The 24,445-nt window shown below is 40.0% G+C and overlaps 1 protein-coding gene across 1 annotated transcript; it reads left to right on the top strand.

Annotated features, from left to right (window-relative positions):
• Nucleotides 1-18,720: 18,720 nt before the first annotated feature.
• Nucleotides 18,721-20,895, top strand: LOC133914245 (NAC domain-containing protein 92-like). Its single transcript, XM_062357374.1, has 3 exons — nucleotides 18,721-19,033; nucleotides 19,571-19,836; nucleotides 19,993-20,895. The coding sequence occupies exons 1-3, from the start codon at nucleotides 18,883-18,885 to the stop codon at nucleotides 20,527-20,529; spliced, it is 954 nt and encodes a 317-aa protein (XP_062213358.1). The 5' UTR covers nucleotides 18,721-18,882; the 3' UTR covers nucleotides 20,530-20,895.
• Nucleotides 20,896-24,445: the final 3,550 nt, after the last annotated feature.

Raw genomic sequence — 24,445 nt, 5'->3', positions numbered from 1 at the left:
AGCCCCGTTGCAATAGAGAAATCCTTTCCCGTTAAATCTATATATCTTCAAATACGAATATAAATCTATATATCTTTGAATATGAATATAAATCGGATTATTCGAATACTAATTCGTATCTAAATACGTGCTAGATTAAGTATAGATTAAGTTGCGTGTGAATATCCTATAACTTCAATGATAAATTGTGAAATATTGATATGAGCATAATACCAATTTAACATAAGAAACTTCATTTTTAGTGGATTTATTCTCTACCGTAAAGCAAAGAGCCCCTTTTAATATAATATCATTACTTACGATGATTTTTGACAGTTGGATGGCAAATGAAAGGACCAAATTTATCACTACATACATGTAGTATTGTATCAAACAATAAAATAATACTTCATCCGATTAAGAAACTAGATCAAATGACCTTAATGTCCTTTATTTATTCTGCATTGGAAAAGATAACTCATTGATTTTTGTGAATGTAGTATCATTTATTAAACAAGGGCAGAAAAGGAACAAAAGAGAAAAAAATGTATAGAAGTTCGAGAATAACTTATATTTAGAGAATAGTTGAGGAGGCTAAAATGACCTATATTTGTAATTAGAGGGAGTAAATAAGATCGAAAAATTTAATGAAGATAATAAGATAAAAGAATAAAACTTATGTTACTTATATTTAAATTCCCTATAAGTATTTCTATATATCCGGATACATATATTATCTCTATGTTTGAGAAAACGGATTCAGCATATATATATATATATATATATATATGGAAAGCGAATTCGGATATATCTATATTTGTATCCATCTGTCAATAAGACATTTTTTACTGTATTTATATTTGATTGAATATGAATATTGAATAATATGGATATATGCTTGGATGGAGCTAGGTAACTGGGATTAGCCTGAGGTACATTATATATATATATATTATCTTTATTTTTTTTTAGTGAAGGCTCCTAATATCCAATTTTTTTAGGCTTCTACGAGGGAAATATGCAAGACGGGGTCAACCCCCCCTTGACTCTCTCCTACCTTGAAGTTTTACCACTGAACCAGAGACTCATCCGCTAAGCCGGAGGTACATCACCATTCACCAGATGCAAGCCACAAGTATGATGCATCCGTCGGAAAATTAACTCTATCTAGCATGTCTGCAGTAACAAACAGGTGCGATTTAATGCATTTTCTTGGTGAAGGGCTAAATATTCTTCTGATGAACATATAAAAAAAGAGAAAATATTTCAGAGAGAAGAGTAAGATCTATAGGTGTTTCTTTTACGGGACTAGATTACAGGTATGAACTAATAAAACATATCACAGATAGCTGGGCGCCGCGATGCAATATGTAGGCAAGGTCAGAGTCGTCTGGTGTGTCCTCCGTAGCTATAAGCCTATGACAAACCGCGGACAATGCTAAATTCTTGTGGGGGAATGTTTAGTTAGGGTGGCTGCTTTGCACGCCCCCGTCTTGCATACGTTTTACTCCTTGCAAGTTAGGGGGGAGTAGCTTGCAAGGGGTTCCTGCACGCAAAATTTTATCAGCATGACCAAACCTCTGAAAACACGCGCGGAGCCGTTGTAGGTGAAAACGATCCATTTAGTAAAATTTGTGCAAATTCATACCAGCACTCAAAACACACCGTAAAATATGAGTGCTCATAGGGGCGAATTTAAGACCCGTGCTGGAGAGCTGCAACACGGAGCTAGCCTAGGAAGCCCAGAAGAACAAATAGGGAAATCTAAAAAAAATATATTATTTTAGCTTATAAAATATGAATTTGATCTAATAGCAAAAGCTCAGCACCTCATGAGCCTAGATCCGTCGCTCGGAGTTTCCATCTAAAGTTCTGTTTGTTTCGAATTTTAGATTATGCTTCATAATTAAATTATGTAAATAAATGGACAGATTTTGAAACCAGATTGCAGCAATATAGATCTGTATTGTGACACAATCTACAATCCATCTCAGAGTAACTTCTACAATCAATAATCTAGAATCCAAATTCTCATAATCCGTGAGGGAAAAAACACGCCCTAACATGAATAGGGCAAAGGAAATGCATCCGGGTAATGCCCGAACCCGACGTTTCGCTAATTATAAGCCCACACGGTGGGCCCACTGTTAGCAAGTTGGGACGTTAGCAACTTACCATCGACTCATCGTCTCTATCGGCACAGCCTCCTCCTCCAGTATAAGACAGACATTAAGCCCAGTCCTTGCTCATCCAATTCCAATTGTGCTACTGCACTGATCCTCATAACATTGCCAGCCGTCCCAGCATCAATTTGATCGTAGCTAGCGAAAGCAGAGACCATGTCGCAGCCTTCGTCCCCGCAGCAGACGCCCAACCCGGTCCGCCTCTGGATCTCCTCCGGCCTGCAGGGCAGGTGGCCGAACGGCCGCTCCGAGATGCAGGGAGCCAAGAACGGCGCCGACGGCATGGAGCAGCCGAGGGAAGAGCCCAAGGCCGCGGGCAACAAGGACGCGCCGAGGAGGACGGCGACCACGTGCTGCCGCGAGGCGATGACGGAGGCCACCGTCTGCCTGCTGCTCGACCGGTTCGCGCCCAGCTGAGCCGATCGTGCTGACAAATCACGGTGATGACTCAAGAGTGTATGCTTGTGTGTAGGTGTCCCGAATAAAACGGGCTTGCCGTGTTCCTGGTCCACCATGGCCTGTACATCTTTTTTTGTACATACGGTTTCTGTTTTCTGTCCGTTCTTGTACTCTGCATCTTGATCTTGCACAAGTGAACAATAAGTGAAAGAAGAGAATGTTAAGATCGGGCTTAGACTTCACCGTCTAAAGATGGTTTTCCCCCTCTGTGTTTTCTTAACTAATCACAATTACACCATGTACGTTGAAACTGGAGGAATCTGCAGTTTTAAACAAGAGTTCAGGGAAAGCGAGAGGTAACTTCAGAATTTTTTTCTTGTACTCTGCAAATTGTCTTGTCCTTCTCAACAATTACTACACTAAATTGGTGTGTATTTTGCTTTTTGCGAATGACTAATTGGTTGGAGTATATGCTTTTCGATCAGTGGAACTACAGTCACTTTATGTGAACGGGATAGAGAAGGACATGAGCAGTCACTACTTACACAAAATTTGTCTCCCTGTAAGAAAAATATCCAACCTAGTAAATATCGGCCGCTCCACTGAAACATCCCGTAAGTTCAGTAGAACCAAAACATTGGATTTCCGAGACAAGCAATATGTATTGTTCATTTAGATATCAGGCTTCTGGCTTTAATTGGCCTAATTCCCTGCTACATATATATACGCTAGGATGGCATCTATGGTAAAACCTCGGTAATCCCTAAATTGTATTCCCCACTATGTTAAGTGTTTTCACAGAAATCGAAAAATATAAAAGTTAAGCTCTGCTATACATACATCATTTTGCAGGAAGTCTATGCCATTGCATTATGATGAAGCGGTTAGTTCATACATTGTTTCATTCTGTCATTTAATTCTTTCACTCGCTACTAAAGTACAACCAAGCAATCAAAAGGCTTAAAAGCACTTCAATACAAGCTGAAAAACGAATCCAATATAAGCTCCAAAAAATATGATTCTGCCATTTAATTCTTTCACGCGCTACTAAAGTACAACAAAGCAATCAGATGGCTTAAAAGCACTTCATACAAGCTAAATAACGAGTCCAATATAGGCTCCAAAATATGGTTGCAGGGATGGATGAGATGGGTGTATAGATTTACAGCAAAAAAAATTTGAAACAAGAGGAGTGATTTGATGGGTATAAGCATACATATACTATTAGTTGGATCATATAGGTATTTTAGTTTATAATCGCAATATAATCACTCGGCAAACTACTATAGCGCAAGCGAATAGACGAGGTGTGCTTCCTATCCCGTGATGGCCCATTTCAACGGGTAGTTACTTTGTGTTACTGTTCTTCTTTTGAAAAATCATTTCTCCCTTCCTCCTTTTTCCCATTCCCTCCTCAGTTTTTTCAAAAACAACTCAATTACAAAATCGGTCAACAATCAAAACAAATCCAAAAATGTTAAACTCAATTTGAGGGTTTTGAGCTCGATTACCAAAATGTTCAACTGAAATCCAAAAAGTTCAAGCTCAATTAAAAGAATGTAACTCAAGTTCAAAATAATTTGACTCAAATCAAAAAATGTTTAACTCTTCTAGATATTTACAAGACGATTTGGGGATTTTTGAGCTCGATTGGGAATTAGGGTTATGGGAAAAAGCACCTCCTTCATTTGGGTTGTGGCCTAACCTCCGCCTTGGATGCTCGAGCAAGCTCCATAGTTTTGGCACTATGTAAATATTGTAAGAACGAGATTGGTGAGTAGAGAGGGTGAATAGACACCTCAATAAATTTTTTGCAAAATCGATAGTTTTCTTCTATTTGGATCACCCAATGCACATCAAAACTCAAGCAGAAGCAAAAATAGAGAGAAGTTTTACAAGACAAAATTGAGACAACACGACTCCACGGATGGTATATGAATCATAGGTTCTATTTAAGATCAACCCATGTGTCTTAACACTCGAAAAATCATAACTTGCAAAGAAATAAGAAAAGATGAATACTAAACAACGAAACTCTCCAAATTGATTATCTAGAGGCAACGGAATTCAAGATCCCATCACATAAGCGTGTGTATGCAAATTTTATACCTCTAGCAATAAAAAGAATGACCTCACAAGGTGCTAAAATTTCAGCAAAAAAACAAAATGAAAATCAAAACAGGAAAAAAAAACTTACAAACTTGCAAGAAAACCAATAGAGAGAAACTAGAAGGAGAGGAATTCAAGCATATGCAAAAACATAAACTTCATTACTCAAAAAGATTAGCCCTATTTTAGACGGATTACAAAGATTTATCTCTCAAAACTCTTACATATTACATAGGCTAAGCATTCATTCTTCTCTCCTCTAAAACTCTAGCTCTAAGCTCTCAAATAGGTGACACAAGGGGGTTTAAGTGGCTAGTTCAAATTATCTTATAGCCCTACCCCTCTATTTATAGGGTTGGAAACTTGACCCCTAAGTTTTCTAGTTTTTTTCCCACAATACCCCTCTCTTGAAGTACACTCCTACCAACCACCGAGGGTATTTTGGTCTATTCTCTTCTCCATTCATCGGACGGCCACGACGCTTTCACGATTTAGTTTTGCCTCGACGCAAACTTCACGATGGTGCCACGTGCTCCTCTAGTCCTCCCATGGTTTTGAGATCAAACCATGAAACCGCCTATACGCTTCTCAAAGTGTGACTCGTCGCCTTGCTTACACCTTAAGCAAGCGCTTCGATGTCGATGCGTGTACTCCGTCATGCGATCCTGACCGCCGATAAGTCTCTCCCGCTCCCAATCCCTTGGGCCACCTTGTCACTTGCACCGGCATCCCTTCGCTTGACTTTGTGAACACACCGTCTCCATCCGCCTTTCATGCTCCGTTTGACCTCCATGTGTTTAGCTAGAATCACCCTTTGACTCCGTTCGGCCTCCTTGATCGCTTGGCACCGAGCACTCCGCTTGGCCCCGATCATCCCATGTCGACCGCCAAGTTGCATCCATCACCTACACACCATGAGACAAACAAATACATATCTTCAACTCCAATTCCAGTTAGTCCATAATCAATATGCTCAAATGAAATCCCAAATCAATTTAAATCACATCAGCACTCATGCAAAACCGAAGATCATCAAACCAAATAAATACCAATATCAATCACTCATCACAAGTAAACCAAAACACATTTCAACTTGGTTTCTCAATCTCCTCCTCGATGAGTGCATTGACAACCCTCAAAGCACAAAGATTTTGATTTGAAGAGATTAAAACAAGATAAGTTCATCCAACTGAACAAAAACTCGAGAAAGAACAAAATATGTCACTTGGCATAAGAAAGATTGCAGAAACCCTAAGAGAGGCAAAGACGAGCCAAAAACCTCAAAAGAGCAAGGAAAACTCAACCCCCAAAACACATGCTCCTCCTTGATGACTGCACATTTTCCATTTTTTTCTCCTTTTATTTCTAGATAAATGCAATTTTCTCCCCCTTTGTTGAATATTTGTGCATAATATCTTTAGCATACTTTCTCCCCCTTTGGCAATGCAAACATCAATGATACAAGACTGTGTAAAAGATGTGCAAATAAAATGCAAGCCTATAAAACTTCACATATAGATCACAAAGCACTTATAAGGACTAGAAATGTCAAAGCAGTAGGTGAAGTAAACAATATAATTCAAAGGCGCACAAAGTCTCGAAGTGACTTCATGTCACAAGCACCGAGAGTGAAGCAAGTTTTGATCATATTGTTCAATTATCCAAAAGATGTCAGCACAAAAGCATCCACAGTTTCATGATCAATGCAAAGATTAGAGAAACTAGTGCCATGTCAAGTTTAAACTAGGTAACCAAGTTCAACCCGACGCGCTATGCAAACACCCACATATCAATCCAAACCTTAATTTGACAACATAAAAAATAACATTCTTAGCACATTAAAAAGCACAAGTTAACTTTATCATTTGATCATTTAACTATCCTCAAGTGAGTTTTAAAGGGTTCACTTCTTTGGCAAACCACATGAAGGCTTAAGTCAACATATTGGATTCAATTTAACTCAGAACTTGATCATTCATTTTATTAACTCAACATTGAAAGTGCATCTAGGCCCCTTGTGGGTTTGGGATAATTGATGACAAACGATTAAGGGACTAATGATTTTATCAAGTGTATGAATAGGTTTTAGTCCCGTTAAAAAATGATAAAAGATGTCCATGCCCCTCAAAAGGAAAGGAGAAGTGACATGATGAGACTCTTAGATTCTAGCTATTTTTTAATTTGAATTTTGAGTCTTAGGAATATCGTACTATTCAGAGGGATGCTTTTGTAGTTTTGGTAGTGTCTTAGTGCTCAAAGTGCTTTATGAAAACCAATTTTTGAGAGACACCATCACTCACGAACACCGGGATTAAAGGGCAATTTTTGTCTGGATTTCTCGGCTTCTAGGGTAGTTGATGTTGTGAAAACAGTATTACTCTCCCCATTGTAAGCCACCCTCTCAAAACCCAACCCAAGAGCTAAACCCGCCTTATCGGCACACATCTTGGTCTTGGCCAAATTCATTTTGTCCTTACCTTCTGAGCATTTCTCCACTAGAGAAAGGACATACTCATTCTCGGCTAAAAGCTTCTCAACTTGCCGTCTAACCCAGCTGAGTTTATCCCGAAAGATGATGCAGGTGGGATAGTTCGGGTGCACATCCTTCAAACTCTCATCACTCTCCAATCTAGATTCCAACTCCTTGATGCACTCTGCTTTCAGTTCAATATCCTTTGCAAGCAACTTGAGCATGCAGGCGCCTAAGAGAGTGGATCTAGACTCCTCCTTAGAGAGCTTCTTCTCAGCAGTCTCAAGTCGACTAGCAACTTGAGCATGCCCGAGAAGCCGCTTTGGCCACCTTCTTGGCTATCTTGTCACGGTTCTTCTTGAAGAAGGGCTTCTTGTTCTTCTTCTTGTGCTTGTCGTGGTTGTGGTCGTGGTTGCGGTCTTCCTTCTTCTTGAGCTTGGGGTAGTCCACCTTGAAGCGGGTGGTGTCACCACACTCAAAGCAGCCACAAGAACTGCCCCTCCTACGGTCTCGGTGGTTGTTGTAGAAGCGAGTGAATCTTCATGATCAGTGCAAGATCCTCATCATTAAGCACATCCACCTGCTCCTCTATAATAGAGATCAAGGAAGACAAAGCAAATCCACCAGATAAAATTTTAGCATAAGAAACACTAACTTCAGATTGGTTGCCATCGCTAGGTTCGGAAACTAACTCCATGTTCTGAGATAGGGGTTTCCGAGACCAATCCAAGCCGCCTTGGCTATCTCGGTGGACTTGAGCTTGTTGAAGAGTTCATCACAAGTTAACGTGTCATAACACTATGACTCTTTAATGCTCGAGATCTTTACTTCCCATATGCTATGAGCCAGAGCGTAGAGAAATTTGATCGCTCTCTCATAGTAAGAATAGGGCAAAACACCAATTGATTGAAGATTGCTAACAATTCCATCAAAGTGAGCAAACATGGCATCCAAAGACTCTACGAGACCTTGCACAAATATTTGATATTCTTGGTTGGATGTTCTTTGGCGTCTGGTCTTAATCTGATTAATGCTTTCATGAAAGACACTCAGAGTAGTTCAGATTTTCCAGGCAGTACGGAGGTGTTGAACCCTTTCAAACATATTCTGACTTAGGCTTGTGAGCAAAATATTTTTGTCCATGTTGTTGGCCTCATACTGTTCGATTTGAACCTGAGTCGTGTGAGCAGCAGGGATCTCGTAGTCGAAATCAACTACCTCCCAAATTGCACTTTCTTAGCTTAAGAGATAATCCTCCATGTCGCCTACGGATCACAACGCCGATTAAGGTCAACAAGTGATCAAATCGGCTCTGATACCAATTGTAGGAATAAGATTGGCGACTAGAGGGGGGTGAATAGGCATGTCAACAAATTCCATGTGAAATCGATGGCCTTCTCCTATTTGGATCACCCAACGCACCTCAAAACTCTAGTGGAGGCAAAAATATAGAGAAGTTTTAACAAGATAAAATCGAGGCAACATGACTCTACAGATAGTATATGAACCATAGGTTCCATTTAAGATCAATCCATGTCTCTTATGACTCGAAAGGTCACAACTTGCAAAGAAACAAGAAAACATGAATACCGAGCAACGGAACTCTCTAAGTTGTTTGTCTAAAATTCAAGACCCCATCACATAAGTATGTATATGCGAATTTTATGCCTCTAGCAACAAGAAGAATGACATCACAACGTGCTGAAATTTTAGCAAAAAAAAAAAGACAACGAAAATCAAAACTGAAAAACTTGCAAACATACAAGGGAACCAATAGAGAGAAACTAGAAGGAGGGAAATTCAAGCATATGCAAAAACATAAACTTTATTACTCAAAGAGGTCAGCCCTATTTTTGGCGGATTACAAAGATTTATCTCTCAAAACTGTCACATATTACATATGCTAAGCACTCATCATTCTCTACTCTAAAACTCTAACCCTAAGCTCTCAAATGAGTAGCACAAGGGGACTTAAGTGGCTGGTTCAAACTCTCTCGTAGCCCTACTCCTCTATTTATAGGTCTAGGAAACTTTGACCCTAAGTTTCCATGCTTTTTCCTGAAATACTCCTATCTTGTAGTACACTCTTGCCTACCACTGAGGATATTTTGGTTCATTTTCTTCTCCATTTATCGGACGGTCGTGGCTCCTTCATGACTTAGCTTCGCCTCGACGCAAGCTTTGCGATGGTGCCATGTACTACTACAGTCCTCCCACTGTTTTGAGGTAAAACTGTGAAACCACCTGCACGCTTCTCAAAGCGTGACTTGTCGCCTTGCTTACACCTTAAGCAAGTGCTTCGATGTCGACACGTGTACTCCGTCATACGATCCTGACCGCCGGCAAGTCTCTCCCACTCCCGATCCCTCGGGCCGCCTTATCACTTGCACCGGTATCCTCTTCGCCTGACTTTGTCAACACGCCGTCTCCATCCGCCTTCCATGCTCTGCTTGACCTTCACTTGTTCAGCTAGAATTACCCTTGATTCCGCCGAGCCTCCTTGATCATCCGGCACCAAGCACTTCGCTTGGCCCTGATTATCCACCATCGACCACCAAGTTGCATGCATCACCTGCACACTATGAGACAAGTAAACACATATCTCCAACTCCAAATGCAGTTCCTCCATAATCAATATGCTCAAATGAAATCCCAAATCAATTTAAATCACATCAACGCTAATGCAAAACCGAAGACCATCAAATCAAATAAATACCAATATTAATCACTCATCACAAGTAAACCAAGGACATTTCAACTTGGTTTCTCAAATATAGTTTTTTTCGCATCTTGTTTTATCACATTTGTACCCTTCAAAATTGATATAAGGAATCAAGATTTTTGAAGAAGCATTCCAAAAATGAGAACTCAACTTCAGATGGATTTAATATGAAAATTACCTTTTGCTCCATGACTGTTATGTAACATCTCAATTTAGGAGCTTTTAAAAAAACTATACAAAGGGATTAAATAAATAGAATACATAAAACCTATAATATATATAAATATTAAAGGTTTCTAAATTTGTTTGCCAATTGCTTGATTCTATGTTTGCTTGCTTTGTGTTTTATAATAAATAATATACATAATATATATACATATATGTAAACTTAGGAAAATAAAAGAAAGAAATAAAGGAAATAGAGATGAAGAAAAAGAAAACCTAAATTCCTATCGGGTTGAGCCCGTTCTCCTTAGCTGGCCTCCCTTTCCTTTCCCCCTCTCGGTCTGAATGGCCAGACGACCCGCTCTTCCTCCCGAGCCTAACCAAACCCAGCCTACTTTGCTCCGGCCCAACTTTGCCTTTTCCCGGCTTGCTCTGCCACACGGCACGATTCCTCCTCTCCGTGTGTTGTGCCAAACTTAACGTCGTAGTCCATTTCTTCCTAGGCCACCTCCCCTCTCTGGCTGAAGTGCGCACACCAGCCCATGCAGTAGGACCGTCATCCCCGTGTCGCCACTGTTCACCACTCGAAACGAGACTCCAGTTAGACAAGGTTCGACGCACAAATCCCCCTTGGATTCAACTAGGAAGAACATCTAAAAGTTTGTAGACCCATGGAAGAAGATCTCCTCAACCGAATCCTAGCCTATCTCCAATTAACGGGGAATTCAAACTGATGAATCGTGTCGAATTAGAGCTCCTCCATTATTGGGATAAATCTGAAACCCTAACCAAGACCTCCACGAGTATAAATATGTGCCTCTGGACCACCTGGAGTATCCCAAGTCGTCCCGAGCTTTTTCACCTGCTCTCTGTTGCAAATTCTACACCGGAGGATCCCTTACGCAGAGACCCGAAGCCTCCGCCGCCACTCACCATCACCAAGACGTAGCGTAGAACCTCGATGCCCAAATTCACTTCAAATAAGTTCGTCAAATCTCCCTCTTCGTCTTCTGAAGCTCATCGGAGCAATTTGAGCAGCGCAAGACAATTTCGGCGAAGCTTCGACCAAGTGCCACCGTGGGAAGTAGCTGCCGTTATCAACCAGTACCACAAATAGAGAAGGTGAGCTCCTAACCACATGATTTGAGATGGATGGCCATGGTTAGTTTCACACATACCCATTCAGTTATTTAGATATGGGTTGTTGGATATAAATCTGACGAGCCAGATTTAATGAGCCATAATTAGATTTAGCGTTGCCACGTTAGCCAACATCACTCTGCTTGGCCGTCCAGTTGGCATCTAGTTAAGTGCCATGTCAACCTAGTGTATAAGTAGCATCCCAGTTAGCCTGTCTAGTCGTCTACCACCTTGTCAGCCACCTCATGCACCACATTAGCACCACCTCAACATCTTAGCACATGTAGCACATGTCTGTTTTAAAATTAATCTTTTTCCTATACTGATGTTAGCATGACACCATAATTATGTTATCTATTAATAAAATGATTTTGATAATTCAAGTGATTAGTAAATCTTTTGTTTAATGCTTTTCCCTAAGTGATAAATCTATTAAATCATTTTGTGTTAGTTTAATTCTAATAAATCTTGTAATTAGTTAATAATTATTAAATAATTGGCTAATAGTTTTAATAATGTTTTTCTTTAGTTAAATAATTCTAATAAATTCTAAAAAAATCATAGAAAACACCAGAAAAACATAGATCACTCCAGAAAATTCTAGAAAAATTCTTAATCGCTTAGTTTCACCTTTAGTAAATCTTTAGGTCCTATTTTAATCTTCTAGAAACCTTACCTTATCAACTATAACTTTGATTTGATCCGTTGTTTCACCAAAATTTCCATAAATACCTAATCTATTGAGTGATGTTGATTGTTGTGTGCTATTTGATTCTGTTTGGACCTTAGTGTTTATTTGTTGTCTTTCCGCTTATTTTTAGAGTAGATGCCAACGTTTCGCAAGAGCAAGAAGGACTTTGGAACCAATACTTTGAAGACCCAACTAAGTATTGTGAAGGAAAATTGTGTCCTTGAACATATTCATCCTAGTTTTCAAATACTTTGTTTTACAAATATGCATGTTAATAATATTATCGGGAATTCAAAATTAGGGTTTACCCTAGTCTTTGTTTAACATTGTTGTTGCCATGGTTATGGTTTTGGTTATGGAAGGGTATATGATGCTTCGCCTTGCTTTGGAATGGTGATAATAATAATGGCTCAACTGAATATGATAATAGTCTTATGCAACTATGTTAAAAAAAATGATGGTACAATTTTTGTAGCAACATGGAATTAAGATTTAAGCAAGTGGTTTGGATGAGACCAGTACATGTTGCACGGTTGGTAGCTTTGCTTAAACCTAAGGACCGGCTCATGGAGCGATCATTCTGAGTTAACAATACAACCATAAGTCTAGTATAGGCTAGAGCTAGCCAATTAATTAGCGGTTTTGTCAACATAGTGTAGATTAGATGGTAGTATAGGAATGAAATGGTGTACTTCCTTGAACTATTTGGTGCAAGAGGGGTTGCTATTATGGAGGGTGTACTCTCACACTAGTGAAACCTTAGCAGACATACATGTATTGAGAAACGTTGTGCAATGATTGCTGGCCGCACACCTCGAGAGTGTTTAACTATCTATCTAACACGAGCAGAATGGATATCATGACTTGTGGGTAAAGTATACAACCTCTGTAGAGTGTAAAACTAATTAATTAGCCATGCTCATGGTCAAGAGCGGCGAGGAACACTCACATGATTAGAATCTGATGGTATGGTCGGGTTGGTCAACTGTGGTAGTGAAAACTATAGTTGAGGTGTTGGTCAATTATGATGGTGAGAACCTTGGTTGAGCTATTGGAATGTTGTTTAAGTCAGGATGGTTGTTACAAACTGTTGTTAACTTAATTAATTACTCTCTTTTCAACTGTTTTGAAATAAATGCCACTTTTCTGCAAAAGAACCCAGTTGGCCTTATTCATGTTGAAGCCTTCATATGCATTTTTTTTCTATCACAGCTTGTGGAGTACAACATTACACTTGTTATAACTAAACCACACTCAGTTGAGAAAGATTTCGAAGACTTCATGGAAGAATGTGCATTCTAGGGAGGTGTTCACTCTGTCGATTGCATGTGAAGTTTTCCAAGGAAGATGAAGAATACGCTTAGGATTGCTGCAATTCATTTTCTTATTGATACTTGAATTCTCTTTTGTAAGATGATTTAATCGAATAAGTTATGGATATTGTTACGCTATTAGCAATAAAAGTCATTATATATTGGGATTAATTTATAGACTAAACACATAGCGTAGATTAGACTATTTATAAATTTATTCGGTCTTGACATATTATTAGGCTAATTAGTATGTGTTTTGCTATGAATGAAAGGACAGCCACTTTGCTAGCTGAAAAAGATGGAGAACGACATTAGCAGTCAAGTTACACAGGTGTCGTCTCTGTATAAGAAAAATATTCAATTTATACGTCACTTGCTCCATTGAAATATTTCGTGCATGCATTTAGTAGAGCCAACGAGTATCCTTCTAAAGGGACCTTTTTTTAGGCATGCAATATGCCCTCTTGAAACTGCTCCTATAGCTGGTAAATCTCTGATGGAGCGCTCTGCATAGTTAAGCGTTTTTGCAGACACCGAGAAATGATGGAATTGTTTTCAACAACGGAATGGAGTTCAAGTTTAGACAGAACTCAAAAGAAAACAGAACTTACTTACACGGTCCCATCATGGTAAAGTAAAAGAAATACAGTCCGATTGACCCATGAGATATGGTAGTGCGGACACGTAACCTGCTGAAGGAAAAAAATTATGGTCTGTGTAAGCCTATCATGTTGAAAAAAAATCGTACGTGTAAGCCTAACATGGTTGTTTCACGTGATTCTTTACAGCATACTTAGCATTGATCAAGGGTGGCAATAGCACCCTTCGTCATAGGTTAAATAAACCACCATGTAAAAACAACTACGGGGTCAAGTGATCTATACGATAGGGTTATATACTATTATAGAAATTTTTATCGGTATCGGTTCAAAATCATCCTGAGTAATAGGTTTTGAACCGATACTGATTATTCAATATTGATAGTCACTGACTATCAGTATTGGGTATGGAACTGGTATTAACAATCACTATTAGTGTCACAGTAGACTATCAGTGCCGGTTGGAGCTACCAACCGACACTGATAGTCGGTCCTGGTTCAATATTTTTTGCGTAAAAAAAATCTTAAAAACAATTTTTCACGACCAGACGCTGCTCACTCGACCACATCCAACATTCGCAAAGTCACGCGATATTCGCTAACATGCGGCAACTAGGACTTGAACTCACGACATCACACAGGTGCGCGCGCACAACCGCTCAAACCATCTCAGTTATCATCCATTCGTGAGGATAGTAGCAAAATAAATCTTTTTATATCTTTTGATCAAACGTTGAAATGACTATTTTGACATTTAAATGACCTCAAATGAAAAAGTTGTCAACTACAAAGTTATACATCTCGTCGAGTTCTACAATATTCATATAAAGTTTGTCTCCATCCAACCAATCCTGTAACTTTGTTATAATTATTTGGGGATTTAAATGATCTTAAATTATAAAGTTTTCAACTACACAGTTATAGATCTCATCGAGAGTTGTAATTTTCACATAAAGTTTTTCTTTATCCGACTATGTGTGAAAAAATTATAAATTTTGTAGATGAATTATGATAGTAGCAATCATCAGTGACGGTTCGTAGCTAGAACAAATACTGATACTTACTATCAGTGGCGGTTCATGACTAAAACCGGCACTGATGCTGATTGTCAGTGCTAGTTCATAGCTAGAACCAACACTGATGTATCAATGTCGATTCTTGATTAGAACCAGTGCTGATAGTGACTATTAGTGTCGATTCTTAGCTTCTTAGTCGTTGCTCGTGTGTGGGAGTTTAAGAACCGGCATTGATACGTCTTCAGTAGCGATTACTATTGAACCAGTACTGATTGGGTGTTATATATGTGGTGTTCTATAGTAGCCATACAAACTGTCTTTTTTTTCTTGAAAGGTTATTCAGTCATTTAGGATACCTCGGGGTCGCATGGACTTTTTACTAGTAAAAATTACCCATCAAGTTGAAAGGTGCAAAAGCTAGTGACCTTGTTGGCGGGCCGAGACCGAAAATTTTATTTGCTTTATGTCAATCTCTCTTTGTCTCTAAAACGAAAAGGTCGGAAGCGCCTATCATCTGGTCCTTCAAAGACTAGACTACAGTCCCAATTTTAGTGGCAAAATAATAGTCATAAAAAGAAATATCGACTAGCGAAATAGAAGATTCTCTGTCTGCCTAAAAAGCAGGACAGCTTAGGGATCCAAGATCTAGATGTCCAGAACATCTCTTTGATATGTAAATGGTTATTCAAACTTTTAAATGAAGATGGAGTATGACAAAATTTATTAAGAAAATAAATTTAGGGTCAAAACCTTTATCCTAAGTTCACTGGAAATCAGGAGATTCATACTTTTAGGTTAGCTTGATGAATGTGAAGCAACATCTATTCCACTTTGGATCATTCAACGTCGGAGGTGGCAAATAAACTAGCTTATGGGAGGACACATGGTTAGAAAATTTCCTACCTAGAGAATAATATCCCAGTTTATGCTACATAATACGACGTAAACACAAAACTGTTGTACAAGTACTGCAAGAGTATTCGCCAAATACCTCTTTCCGTCAAAATTTGAATGCCCAAATATTGATTTGCATGGGGACAATCTCATAACAAGGATTAGTAGCTTCGCATTTACACAAGTGCAGGATGAATTCAACTAGAATTTGACACGTAACGGCAAATTCCTAGTAAATTCCCTATATTGCGCATTAAAATATATTGACACCCCAAATATAAACAGAAAATTGTGGAAGTTGAAGTTACCCAAAAAATCAAAATATTCTTATGGTATGTCCAACAAAGAGTCCTCTTAACTAAAGATAATCTAGAAAAAAAAGGCAAGGAAGTGAGAAGTGTTGTTTCTATAAAAAAAATGAAACAATTAAACATCTATTTTTTTATTTTCTTTTTGCACGTTTCATATATTTATTATCCAAGTGGCTTCAAACTTTTACCCACCTCATAGCGTAACTCACATGATGGAAAACTGGCTATATGGCTTGAGTAAAAAACTGAAAGCTTATATACTGGTTGTAACAACAGCCTTATATTGATCAGTATGGTTATGTAGAAATAAAATTATTTTTGAAGAAAGAAACATTTTAATCCTATACAGGTTATATATACATGTATATGTTGGCTCTTTACTTAGTCTGCCATCTAAGTAGCCAGAAGCTCAAGAGATATATACAATGGCATGTACTCGTTTGGAGCAGTGGTCGGGCACTGTTCATGCAACGTGAACGGGATTATAGATAGTGGATTTTAAGCCCACTACCTTGTTTGTTCTAAATTTTAGTTTTAGACTTTGTTTAGTAGTTTTTTCTTTAGTTATGTAGAGATCGAAAGTATATTTTTATACGGTTATATTATCTTAATATAATACGAGAGTTAATAAAATCTTTCTTTATGGAAAAAGGAAGGGGCTGAAGGGAGCTCGCTGAATGAACTCATTACTGGACTCGAACAAGAGCCCAGAATAAACGGATTCTAGCAGCAGACCGCACGAAGCTATTGAACATCCTGGAACTGCAGAGAGCAACCAGACTGTTTGGAGAGAAATCCCAAATGGGTGGAAAAAGTGTAATATAAACCTCTTTTCGAAGATCGTCGAGGAAAGCCTGTGCCTCCCCTTTTCTCGTCGAAGCTGAAACTCTGGCAGATGGTTGTGAAATGAACTGCAGAACCTAATGACTAATGAGATTTCAGTAATCATATGATGCTGGTGAACGATACACGGAGTCCGAAGATTCATTCACATTTTCGACAGCACTGCTCTTTTGGTACAGAATAATGAAAGTATAGATGCTGCCAAGTTGCCAAATGGGCTTGTAGCTTGTGATGGCACGTAGGCCTTCTAATTTTGTCGAACCCGCTGTCGATTGCACCAAAAACGCATGCAAATTGTTCTATCGAATTAAACAGCTGGTCCATCCCGAGCGAAGAAGATTCACCGATACTGATTCTAGCTCGTTGATCAATTCCACTTTTAATGATTGCATCTCACATTCTTAATCCGGCCAATGGGAGTAACGTATAGCAGAGATGACAGACTCGCTAAAATCATACCTGCATGATCCATAGAGACTTCACCGATACTGATTCTAGCTCGTTGATCGATTCCACTTTAATGATATATTGCATCTCAAATTTTTTTTTTTAACGGCGCTCCGTGCTCGTCCACAAGCTAATAGGAGTAACATATAGCAGAGATGACAGACTCGCTAAAATCATACCTGCATGATCCATAGAGAATCTATGCTCTACGACCAATATTGCAGTTGCAGACACATTGTACTGCAAGTCCTCAACAACTAAATTAGACCGTAACGCGCAACCCGTGTCATTTTCGCACGTGTGACCCGACGGATATATCGATCGCGCCTAGCTCGCTCCTTCCTGCCTCTGCCGACGATCGATCAGAAGTTAGGTCGGAATTAATCCATCAGCAAAGTTACAAGCACGCACATACGGTTCAGAAACTACACGCCCCCGTACGTGCTCTTTTCCCTACGAACAAGTTGTATCGGTCAGTGCGTGTGGCAGCTAGCGACTCCCAAGGACCGTGAGATTTCACCTAGTAAGTACACGGGCCGTACGTGCTCGTAAAGGGCTAATCCCCGTCTGATTGCACGCTGTCTCATCCGCTTAATTATAATATATATGTGCGGTTAGCATAAGCTTTCATTCTTATCGTCGTCGTTGTCTTGCATCTAGCTGGCTGATGCCGGGCCTCCGTTATTCACCGAGGCAGGTGGGTGGAGGTGGGTGGAGTTGGCTGGAAATGCCCCGCACCGGCATGATGAGTCTCGCACTGCTGGATGGTGCAATCGATGGTTCTCTCCCTTTCTCCTCCGCCCCGTCGTCGTCGTTGTCAATACTCCTTCCCGTCATTTTCGGGGCCGCAGTTGTTGAGACCATGGAACTCGCTCTAGAAGAAAAGAAACGAAGAAAGAAGACGAACGTGGTGCAGCAAGAATAGCATTTGCTCATTAAATATTGAGCTTTTTTATGGTGGTCCATACTACCTAGAGGTAGGAGGTATTATAAATCTAATCCGACGATCCATGTAATTGAATATTTTGGTAATTATGACAATTTTGTTAAAATTACCCATCATGCTTTTACTAATAGAAAGATCGACGTCGCAAATATCGGATCGCTAACCCTAGTCGATGGGTAGCACATGAACTCTCATGCCAAATATAGATTAAAATATTAAAACGGTAATGAAATATTACTTTCATACCATATATTTTTCTCCCAAAAATAACCCTAATACTACCATACTACTCACATATACTACTTATACTACCGGTAAGAAATGAGTAGTATCCTGATTAATCTGGACCGTTAGACTCTAAAAATAGATGCCTCATATTAATTTTGGACCACCGTAAAATTTCTCTAAATATTCACTCTATTGCGTTGTCTTCAGGCACACATGTGCATGCGCCCTTTTGGCCTTATACAGAAAGTGTCTGTGGGCGTGTCTTCCTCTGCCAGTATATATGCATCCTTGCGCTAGCTAGATCGCCGCCACTGCTGCACTGCTCACAGTCTGCAGTGAGTGTGCGCAGGGACAGAGAGACAGTGTGGGCCTGAGCAAGCACTTCACTGAATTTTCAGGGCTAGCTACATTTATTGGAGCGATATCAATGGAGGGACTTCCGCCGGGGTTCCGGTTCCACCCGACGGACGAGGAGCTCGTAACCTACTACCTCACCCGCAAGGTCTCCGACTTCACCTTTGCCACCCGCGCCATCGCGGACGTCGACCTCAACAAGTGCGAGCCATGGGACCTCCCGAGTAAGGACTACTTAAGCTCTATTACTAACGCACATAGTTCGTCCCACATCCTTACTTCTAGTTCCATGTAATGTGCGACTATATACCACTAGCATATAGTTATAGCATGCCTGGAGGAACAGCTTATTCGATTTTGATTGAGGCATGCAAGAGTGCAATATATGCGCTAGTTTTCTCCTGATGGTCGATTCTTTCTGCTTGCATGTTTGATCAGGAAAAATTCTGCAAATCAAAGTGCAATTCGTGAATATATAAACTGAAAATAATTTGTGCATGTTCCAACATCTTCTATACTTTTTATGCTTCTCTCCTTTCCAACGATTTGGTAAGAATTGCAATGCATGTAACCTAATTATTTAATGACATGAATGATTCAACGTCATTATTAGATTATATATGTGCACATTGCTCTACACACTGACTGCAGTTAGTGCACTTAGTCACGGTTACATACATAGATTCCAGCGCGTCTAACCGATCAAGAATTCAAGTCATGGCAATCCATGGATACTGCTAATGGAACTCTGGGATCTGCAGGCAAAGCTAACATGGGGGAGAAGGAGTGGTACTTCTTTAGCATGCGGGACCGAAAATACCCGACCGGCATCCGCACCAACCGCGCCACCGACTCCGGCTACTGGAAGACTACAGGCAAGGACAAGGAGATCTTCCACTGCGACATGCTCGTGGGAATGAAGAAAACCCTAGTCTTCTACAGGGGCAGAGCTCCCAAGGGCGAGAAGACCAGCTGGGTCATGCACGAGTACAGGCTCCAAAACAAGTTCCCATACAAACCCAACAAGGTACTATACATCTAATTATTAATTAACCAATGGTGCAAATTAGTTGTGAAAAAACACAGCATGTTGGAAGCAATTGGTTAAGTAATTGCTGACATTATTGCAAACTTGTGAAATGTTTCCTGAAATATGTTTTTTTCTTTCATTTTGTTTCGGAAGGAGGAATGGGTGGTCTGCAGGGTGTTCAAGAAGTGCCAGATCGTCAAGATGAGGCCGCCAACGGGCAGCCCCACGATGGACTCCCCATGCCACGACGCCAACGCCTCCCTCGGCGAGCTCGGGGAGCTGGACGTCTCCTCCATCCTCAGCGGCTTCACGCCGGCTGGGGCGCACACGTCGTCCAGCTCGCAGGGCACGCTCCACCACGGCGCCGGCGATAGCTTCGGCCACAGGGTGGACATGAGCGCGTACATGAGCTGGATGGCGGCAGCCAACCAAGGCGCTGCGGCTGCCGCTGCGGCCGCCATGCTCCCCTGGGCCACCGCTCCGGGGTTGTACGGCAACGTCTTCCCACAGAACCAGTTGGTGCAGAAGCCTCTGCCGTTCGCCGGGTGCAGCCAGCCTCGGGATGTTGGAGGTGATCGTGCCATGTTTGGAAGCTCGGTGGCGAAGGTTGACATGGAATGCGATCAGCAGCAGCAGCAGCCGCCGGAGCAGCAGCTGGGAATGGACGAGCCGACATGGAGAGCCTTCTGATCATTGCTTATATTATATATAAACACAAACTATTACTACACCAGATTGATGAACTTAATTATGGTCAATTAATTACACTTTAGGTGAATATTCTAGATGAAATGGGACAAACTCATTGGGTCAAAATCAAGTAAAGGTTAACTAGGAAAGTGTATGTTAAAATGGGACAAACCCATTAGGTCAAATCATCAAGTAAAGGTTAACTAGAAAAGTGTACGTGTCTGTTGATTTGTGTACTATAATTTGTTCGAAACATTGTAAGCTTGGTCGGTTTGTTATTAAAAGGCAAAGAAAAATTTGCTTTGCGGGTCCCTAAACTTGCACCGAAATTTAAGGTACACCGTATCTAGTGTATTTATCTCAGTTTATTGAACTTCTTTACATATCTTACTTAGGTTATTTTCTCCTGACGTAGCAGAAAAATCTGTTTTTTCATGCATGCATGATACGGTAGAACATAGTCATGGCGTGCAATTGGCAGCAATTTGTCACCTGAGTGAGCATTTATCATTTTGACCTCCACATTATGTACAAATTTTCTCGGGTGCTTTCTCAAAAACATTGAATCTTTTCATCTCCCATTTTGCATGTACTTGTCCTCTTTCCTCCTCTAAAAAGGGATATATCGAGTGAAAACCACCTAAATTTTGAAAACTTGAAAACTTCTTGTTGCAAGCAAAGCATCATCTGATTTTGTTACAAACAGTGTCTGGTTTTGTTGCAAGCAATCCAGGCATATTTGTGCCACGTGCAACAAAACTGATGCATTATTGCAGCCGCAATCAAGTTTGTGCAACTTTTTGTGAACACTGATTGCAACCAAATCAAATAACGATTACAAAGTTTTCAAAAGTTAGGTGGTTTTCACCTGACATGTCCCCTCTAAGAGTACCTCAACACCGCCATATTCAGAAAGCTCAGGACAGGAGGACAATAATGTCGCTGGTAACATAAGTACAGGTCATCACATCAGGACATAAAAAAGGCACAACGCAAATGCATAATTAATCTGAAACATGTGCACATACATAACATACAGCAAAACTAGTTAGATGACTTCATATCCTGAGAACGTTGCAAACTCATATTTCAGTGCGCGCAAATACACGTTGCTCAGCATGGCACACCATGCTAGCATTCATACATATTCATCACTTCTTCTACGAACCAATCTTTCGATAATGGTCATATGTAAGCCTTGCTATACACACGAAGAAATGTTCTATGAAAGCGCTACGAAAGCCACTCAAAGACAAAGGACTTTTTTATTTTTATATTTTCTAGTATAAATATTAACAAAAATATACCCTGGCTAAAAAAATATATAGGAATAGACGTATACCACCCTTAAATAAGGATTACAGCCCTTTTAGAGGACGATAAGAGTGCCACAGTGGCAGGATCAGCGTCACCTGACTCTTACTGTCCTCTCATGTGGCCGTATACAAAAGTTATATAAAAAATCCTAACCGCCCCCTAGAGGGTGGTAAGAGGCTAACCAAACTTTCAGAGGCTGGTAAGGGCTGGTACGCCGAGGGTGAGCCCTTACCGCCTTCTCAGATTTTTCAAATTGCCAAATACACTTTACAGAGTGGTTTATTTTATCTTTAGTTTTGGTTCGGTGTAATTTTGTCGATATTTATTTATTTAATTGATGTAAAATTATATGAGTTGTTTTTTAGTGAAGTAACGTTGGAATGATACAAAATGTAATTTGTCGAACAATATTAGTTGTGAAGCACAATTATCATATTACCCGGCACAGAGGTTACATACACTGATAAACAATATTACATGGGACATGGGTGTGAGCAACTGTGACATCCTAAGAGAGAGGGATGTGAATTAGGACACTTAGAAATTAATGGCTTTAAAAACTTTATAAGGCAAATTTATCTCAATTTCTATTTAAATATGATCTAGGTTTATCTAGTGTGTCTACTCTATCACTTAAGAGAATTGTAACATACTCTAACAAGGTAAATTATAAGTATATAAATACGAAAACGTAAATAAGATAGAGAGACAAACTCGGCACAAATGATTTTTATCATGTGGTATTGGTGGCACACAAGTCACCTCTAGTCCACATTGGAGCTCTACAAAGGATATACTCTCGGTCGCCAAGTCTCTTCCGGTCACGACTCTTGAGATACCAAATAACTAATACAAGACCTCAAGCACAATGAGCCACCAAGCCACAAAGGCGAGCTCTCACTACTAACCTCTCTTCTGGTCACTTGAGTGTCGTCTTCACTTTAGAGCTTTAGTCACAAAGATAAAGACCTCTGCGTTCCCGCACAATTTACTTGCCGTCGCTCCACACCAAGTCGAAGGGTCAACAAGTTACCGACGAGTCACTAAGACTCTAAGGCGCTAGCGTATCTCTCAATATACAGTTGGATCACTTCTTAATCCACTTTCTAGGTTGCAGCACCTAGCAATACTTCTCTCTAGGCCTATAAACACTAATCACTTTCTAATGGTGTGTTTAATTACCTTGGATGAACACTTTAAGCACTTTGATAGATTGGATGTCTTCTCAAGTGTATTTGGGCTTCTTAGGACTCCAGCACCTTCAAATGGTCAAGTGGGTGGGTATTTATAGTCTCAAACTCGCCAACTAGTCGTTACTCCAACGGCTCAACTTTATTATGAACACTGAATAATTTGGTGATAATGGTAGTACAAGCATCGGATCATTTGTTGTGTACAACCTCAAAAACTAGCCATTAGAACCCACTCAGAACCACTTCTAAACACCGAATTATCCGATGTATACTTCATCTCCATCACCGAACTATCCGGTGTGTATACTTAAGCCTGACCGAGCTAACTTCTTCACTGTTCAACTATCCGATGTATTGATCTTCTGATCACCGGACCTTCTGGCGTGTATAGCTTTATCTTCTCTGAGTTTTGTAAAACACTCCAGTGTGCACTGTCTTTTCATCACCGGACCTTTCGTGGTGTATTGATCTTCAGTCCTCGATAGTTGCAGAGCTCTGTTAAATGCTTCGATGTACACTGATTCTGATCACCGGACCTTTCGGTGAGTACAATCTCATTTCAACTCAGTTTTCCATCCTTCTAGAAAATGCTCTAGTGTGTACACTTGTGGTATCACTGGAGTATCCGCTATTGTCATTTTCCCTAGGACTTCTCCAATTTAATTAAACTTCGTCCCAGTTTCGGTGGCTTGTTCATGTATTGCATCAATGAGATCTACTAATCATATATTCTTGACAATACAAACATGTTATTCCCAATGACTATATTGTCATTAATCACCAAAATCACAATCATGGTCTAATAGGGTTATTTTTCGCTACAATCTCTCCCTTTTTGTGATTGATGACAACACAACCAAAGCAAGTGGCAAATAATAAATGATAGCAATTGTGGAGCTCCAACGTGGAAGCATCTATCTTAGGCTTTGTGGAGCTCCAACGTGAACTAGGGGTAGCTTGTGTGCCAGCAATACCACAGGATAAAAATCCTTTGTGTCGAGTTTGTCTCTCTACCTTATTTATATTTCTGCATTTATATACTTTTAATTTACCTTGCTAGAGTAGGTTGCAATCTCTTGAGTGATAGAGTAGACACACTAGATAAACCTAGAACACATTTAGATAGAAATTGAGATAGGTTTATCTTGTGAAGTTTTTGGAGCCATTAGTTTCCAAGTGTGCTAATTCACCCACCTCTTAGGATATCACCGTTCCTCATAAATGATATCAGAGTCTCATACTCTTGATAGGTTTAACCGCTAACCATAAAGATATGGGCCATTTTCGCTACAATTGGGTTTTTCGTCACTGCACGAATGGACCCTAACCATAAAGATATGATAACAACAAACGTTGGCATATACAGTATGCCTAAATACTAAACTAATAGCATGCCACTGCTAAAT

Source organism: Phragmites australis, chromosome 4 (assembly GCF_958298935.1).
Source record: "Phragmites australis chromosome 4, lpPhrAust1.1, whole genome shotgun sequence".
NCBI classification, from domain to species: Eukaryota; Viridiplantae; Streptophyta; class Magnoliopsida; order Poales; family Poaceae; genus Phragmites; species Phragmites australis.
Note: the sequence above shows the minus strand (reverse complement) of the source record. Positions and strands in the feature narration are given on the sequence as shown.